The sequence below is a fragment of the Hipposideros armiger genome, unplaced genomic scaffold (genome assembly GCF_001890085.2).
Source record: "Hipposideros armiger isolate ML-2016 unplaced genomic scaffold, ASM189008v1 scaffold_23, whole genome shotgun sequence".
NCBI classification, from domain to species: domain Eukaryota; kingdom Metazoa; phylum Chordata; class Mammalia; order Chiroptera; family Hipposideridae; genus Hipposideros; species Hipposideros armiger.
In genome coordinates, this window is record NW_017731373.1 from 7,038,873 (window position 1) to 7,045,635 (window position 6,763).

General features: G+C 34.9%; 1 protein-coding gene across 1 annotated transcript in view; it reads left to right on the forward strand.

Annotated features, from left to right (window-relative positions):
- The window catches only part of CYP20A1 (cytochrome P450 family 20 subfamily A member 1), a 55,185-nt gene that overhangs the window by 19,952 nt on the left and 28,470 nt on the right, over positions 1-6,763 (forward strand). Inside the window, exon 5 of the mRNA XM_019635742.1 lies at positions 5,368-5,535. Within this exon, the coding sequence (XP_019491287.1) occupies positions 5,368-5,535 (168 nt within the window). The remainder of the gene's footprint in view (positions 1-5,367; positions 5,536-6,763) is intronic.

Below are 6,763 nucleotides of genomic sequence, written 5' to 3' on the forward strand. Positions count from 1 at the left end.
TTGCATACATATACCACATTTTATTTATCTAGTCATCTATCGATGAACACTAGGTTGCTTCCATATCTTGTCTAGTATCAGTAATGCAGTGAACATAGGGATGCATATATCTTTTTCAAATTAGTGTTCTCATTTTCTTTGAATAAGTACCTAGAAGTGGAATTGGTGAGTCATATGGCAGTTCTATTTTTAATTTTTGAGGAATCTCCATACTGTTTTCCATAGTGGCTGCACCAATTTACAATCTCACCAACAGTGCATAAGGATTCCCTTTTCTCCACATCCTCACCAACACTTGTTATTTGTTGACCTTTTGATAATAGCCACTCTGACAGGTGTGAGGTGGCATCTCATTGTGGTTTTGATTTGCGTTTGCCTGATGATAAGTGATGTTGAGCATCTTTTCATATGTCTGTTGGCCATCTGTTTGGCATTCTTTTCAGAACTAGAATAAATAATTCTCTCTCTTTTTTTATTTTAATCAACCTCAACATTATTTGGTTCAAATTATACTTAGGTCATTTACTACATGGTGGGTCTCGAGAAATTGTTCCTAATTTTATTCAAATCTATAAAACAGGTTTAATCATCAAGGTAATGTGTTTAAAACAAAAAACTAGGAACCATGGCTTAACACCTTGTCATTGTTTAGTATTATACTTTTTCTCCCATTAAAGTGGTTTTCTTACTTATATTTGATGATTTTAAAAAGCATTCATTTCTTGTAAAACATTCACATATTCAGGAGCGTAAAAATAAAAGTGGACAAATCACTCTAAATTCCACTTCCTAGCGTAAACAACTCAGTGTACCCAGGCAAAATTAATTGGTTCAGGAATTCCTAAAATGTCTTTGTATTTAATTAAATTAATTAATTTATTTTTAAAAAAANGTACTATTAATAGCCAAAATTATTGAGTTCATTGGTTTAATAGCTTATATGAACTCATGTAATCCTCACAAGAACTTTATAGGTATATATTGTTATTTGTCCCTCTTTACATATGAAGAAACTAAAGCACATAGTGGTTAAGTAACTTATCCGAGCTAGTAAATAATAGGACTAGGATTTGATGCCAGTCAGTCTGGCATATAGCTTTTCTATAGCTTGGTTCTGCTACTGTGGGATGTAGTTTTGCTTGACTAGTTTTTTTCTCTTTAAATCTTTTTTGAATATCACAGTCACAACAATATTGTAATGCAAGGTGGAATTAAAAATGCTTCTCTGAAATTCTAATATTTTCAGAATTATTACTAAATAATTACCTAGAGACTTTTTTCAAAAAGAAAGTTTGTATTCTTTTAGAACAACTGATATGCACTCCAAAATCTTATTTGTTATCTTATAAGTCTGCCTCTAGGTAGACTTTAAACCCAAGCCTTAGTTTTCTTTAATATATTGGGTTGTCGGAAAAGTCATGACATATTTTTTTTCTATGTTTTTCGTTGCAAACATGCATCATGACTTTTCCGACAATGCAATAATTTTATATTAGTTGAAATTAGCGTGGTATTTTAATGTGAACATTCTGAAGAAATGTGTAAGTTACATTGTGTATCATGTGTCCTTATTCAGGACACATAATAAGATTAATAGCATACTTTTTTTGGCCTTTACAGTTTATATATCATATCTATCTATCTATATATATATATATAGATAGATATATAGATAGATAGATATGATTTATATGTCATATAAATATGGCTGGTAAAAGAATATCCCAGCATAGACATATTCCTGTTATTCAACAGGGTAGTTCTGTCTTTCATGTCAGTGTACGTATATTACACATGACAAAATTGGAAAGGATATTCTAAAAAGAAGTCTATTAGGAATGAAAGCATTTATCATTGATTGGACATTTCTATCCATAAGTCAGTATGTAACACTGAACTGTCAAATGAAGCTCATCAACAGATTGTTAGAATTCCCGCCTAATATAATCTAGTCAAGATTCACAAACTAAGAGATTCACATAATCCTCTAACAGATATACTAGATATGTGTGCTTAGAAAAAAATCCTGTGTGAATCACTTATATTTGAATTGATTTGTAGAGTACTGTATAAAACAAGTGGATTAAGCCATGAGCAAATCACAATGCAGTTACATGATACAAAGAACAGTATTAGTAACAAAATGTTTATGGTCATAACTTAATGGTCAGCTGGTGTTTCAACAGATTTACCTTACACGCTTGGAGCCAGCAAAAGGAAAAAAAAGAAATATAGAGGAAAAAAACACTCTCACAGTATTTGCAGATTAGTTTTGCATTGGGATCCTCCTTTAGCACTTACCCAGGCCTTGTACAACTCTACCTTAGCTTTTATTACCTACAGTGAAGCCAGAACACTTGCCAGATGTGAAAATGTAGTCTTCTCAGGCCTTTTAAGAGCATGTGTCCTGCCCTTGGGTATGTGAATGGCTTTCCTAATTCCCTGATATATGCAGAAGCTTTAGAAAGCTCTTGCTCCCACATTCACCTCTCCTCGCAACCTCTTTTCTTGGGTTTTTGGTCTGTTTATTGTTTGTCCTAATGTTGTGTCTTGCTCCAGCTGTTGTGGCCAGTACCTAGCCTTTAGATGTTTTTAGCAGAAACTGCCCAGGAACTATTCTAGCTCTGGGAGTGCTCAGAGTTGGACAAAACAAAGGGAAGGTTTTGCACCAGTCTTTGATGGGAGCTGCCAGACACGTTGATACTCACAACCGCAATTCATTGAGAATAATGTCTGTATTGCTTCCTAACAATATGCACCAGAAGGATGGGCTGCTGCCTGTCTGGGGTGTGGGCATGGCAGTAGGCAGGTTGTTTAAAATGTCACAGTGCTTTCTTACATAAAGCAGCAGCTTCTTTCTTCACCATGCCTTCCCCTGGTTGTTGTGTTTTTTACTGTATTCCAGTTTTCAGAAGTTGATTCTGACAGTTTCTGCCAGCTCATTACTTGCTTTTGGGGAGGGATAGAGTCTAGGGATTACCTGCTCTTCTATTTTGGGTGATGATTTTAGTGACTAGTGGTGATGGTGCTTTAATGATGTTCCAAAGGTATCAGTTATCTCTGTTGTCTGCAGTGCTATTGGCTTTTGGCTACCATGCTACTGATGTGAGGGGAGAAGGGAGGTGTAAATAACCTCAAGTTAAAACATCACAGACCTCACTGTCTCACTGAGGTTCAGTTGTTTTTGTTGGATACACACTTCTCAGTGGGTACTGGGCTTTGGCTAATTGTCAAAGTGCTGAAATGGTTGATTTTAGTTGTTCAGTTGTTTTGCACATATTTTCATTGCTTTAGAGGGAGAATGCGATCGATCACCAAGGTCCTTACTCCACCATTCTGGAAATCTGTTTCTTCCAGAGCATTCTGAGAGAATAGTAATGGGAAACATTATAAAGATACAATAAATTTTCAAAATTATTATGATGGCTTATGTCTGGATCAGCGAGATAGACAATGTCAAGAAATAGTTTAAAATTCATACAGGGATTCATTGTTTAATGAGTGGCATTTCAAATAAGTGGAAAAAAGACACATACTTAATGGTAAGACAACAATGTAACCATTTGTAAAAATTAAGTGAACAAATAAATCAATGGAATGCACACTTTATACCCAAGTAAATTCTACTTTAAGGGTAAGGGTCAATGTAAAGGCTTCATATTGACTTATGGTGCTTGGAATAAATTAAATTAAATTAAAACAAATGTCTCAGCACAAAGGCTGTCATGTCACATGGGTTGAGCCTGACAATTTTAAAATTGTCCGTGTAGTATTAGAGATTAAGGAGTAGATCGACTGATGGAGTTTAGTGCCTAACTGGGTGAACACTGACACCTAGTTGGGCTTCCCATCTGTGCATGAAGCTAAGATGGTTGCAAGTTACATCCTTTTCCTAGAATTGTTTTGAGGCAAAAATTCCATGCTTATTAAGAAAAATAGATTTTTCTGAAACAAACTCTGATGTTTAGAAAAAGGAAATCTTACGGATTTACTATCTTGCATCTATTAATATGTTTATTTTTTTCTACAAGAAAGCTTTCCCCCCTACCCCCAGTGTTTACCTTTCCATTTGGAACTTACGTCATTACCTATAAGACAAATTTATATTGGCTCTTCTGTTTTCACCTAGAAATAGCCTCGTTTTAATGGTTTGTTTCCAAAATCATTTTACTTTTTAGTATAAAGGAAGCTATGTGGTTTCTATAATAACTACAGGGTTATAACCTTTTAAAATATGTGGAATTATTTTGTTAGTAATAGGAAAGTAATTTAAAAAATTATATAGTTATGCTCTATTTTAATCATTATCTTCTTGTTTTCTTCAAACTTCATCCAAGTCTCAAAGAGTTCTTTTAAAGTATATTAATTGCCTCAGTTCATTAATGTTGATAATGTGGAATCATTAAGGCTTCCTTTCCCCTTCTTCAAAAAAAGGTGTTATATTCCATATACTTCACTTTAAGTAGGTGTAAACCTATGTAGTGCTAATGTTTTCATGTTGAGTATTCTGTTTCTCAGAAAATTAATTTTAATTCTTTATACTGTGACAAGACTTTCGTGGAGTTGATAGAGGAACAGAGCTTAAATTTGAGTTCCTAACATGAAGGGACTTTATATATATATTACTTCATAAAACCCTTACTACATTATGTGACATGGGTATAATTATCCCTATCATAGCCACCATGTAAGGTAGGAGATGTCATCCCTTTTAATTATTGAGACACCTGAACCTTGGAAAAGTTAAACAAATTGCTCAAAGTCACATTACTTCTAAGTGACAGAACCAGAAGTCAAACCAAAGTTTTCCTGACTCTAAGGCTTTTGATATTTTTCCTACACATTGTTTTTATTCCATAAGGGATTTAATAAATACTTGTTGAATGAAGGAATGACAGAGACTGAGAATTTTCTGTTACTAAAGTCTAGGACTTTAATATATTCATATATTTATTGATTGTTTACTATATTACAGGCATTCTGTGGTGGACCTTTACTATTTTTAATTAGATACTAGTCTCAATTTTAGTCTCAATTTCTTGAGACTCAAGATTTTAGTCTCAATTTCCATTAGGTTTAAGGTTTTACCAGCCTTATAACTTTTAATTTACATTTTGTTTTTATTGTTGTGGTGGTCGTTTCTGTTTGTGTTGCAGATCAGCCCTTTGACAGAATCTGAACTTGAACCATTGAGGATGTAATTATAGGTGGAGCTAGTAGTGTTAGCCTGACAGATCAAGTAATAACCTGAATGCTTATCTTGATTGCACAGTTGAGCTGTGTCCTCTATGAAATGGTCTTGCTGAATTTTTCTAAGATTTAGCAAGAGGAAATAGTAAATCACTGTGGTCTTCTGTTCTCTTTCAGCTTTCAGAAGAATTATTAGATAAATGGCTCTCCTACCCAGAGTCCCAGCATATACCTCTTTGCCAGCATATGCTTGGTTTTGCTATGAAGTCTGTTACACAGATGGTAATGGGTAATGCATTTGAAGATGACCAGGAAGTCATTCGCTTCCAGAAGAATCATGGCACAGTAAGTCTAGGGTCAAATTTAAAATTATTCTTTCATCAGATTGGATAGTTGAATAACACAGACTTTGCCTCTCAAGAAGAAGGTTTAAGATTCTATAGTATAGAATTTCCTTGTTTTGGGCTAAACAACAATGCAAGCAGAGATAATTGTGGTTTTTAAAAATTTAAGAATTACTCTTTTTTAAGCATTTACTTTTTGAAATTTAAAAGGTAGATGACTAAAGAAGTTTTCTTTTAATACTCAGAAAGTACTCATATGTTATTAAATAATACTGAATTCTAGAATAAAGGGAAAAACTATATTTAATAGAACTAGACTGTGTCCTATATAGAAAGAAGTTAAAGCCAATGGACCATTAAAATAGTAATGAAATAAATAAGGTTTGAAGAAAGACTCATTCGGGGCCAGCCGAGTGGCACGTTGATTGGGAGTTGGCTTGGGACGCCAGCTCTGAGCAGTAGGGCCCGGTTCGGATCCCACATGAGGGCCAGTGATGCTGTGCCCTCTACAGCTAAGATGGTGAACAACAGCTTGATCTGGAGCTGGGCTGCCATGAGTCACCAGCAACGGCGTAGGCTGCAGTGGGGCTACAGCGGTCTGCCGTAAGCTACCGTGAGTGGCTGGCAGCCAGCATGAGCTTTCGTGAGCTTCTGTGAGCCGTTGTGAGCGGCCAGCAAGTGACTGCCTCAGCCAGGAAGAGCTCAATAATACCAACATGGGCCAGTGAAGTGACGCCCTCCACAACTAGACTGAAGAACCAAAGGACAGAGACTTGTCTGTTCCCCATCCCCAATTCCTCAATAAAAATAAAAAAATCTAAAAAAAAAGAAAGACTCATTCAGCCTAAAGTTGATTTACTGTGTGCTTTTTCTGGATTCACATGTGGAATATATTGTTCTGTATTTAAAAAAATTAAAAATGTTTTTTATTAAAGTATATTTAACATGGAATATTATATTAGTTTGAGGTAAATAGCATAGTGTTTCGACACTTATATACCTTAGGATGTGATCACCATGATAAATCTAGTGACAATTTGTCACCATACAAAGTTATTACAATATTATTGACATATTCCCTGTGCTGTATGCTACATCCCTGTGGCTTATTTATTTTATAACTGAAAGTTTATATCTCTTATTCACCGTTACCTTTTTTACCTATCCCTCACCCTGCTCCCTTTGGGCAACCATTAGTTTGTTCTTTGAATCTATGGGTCTGTTTCTGG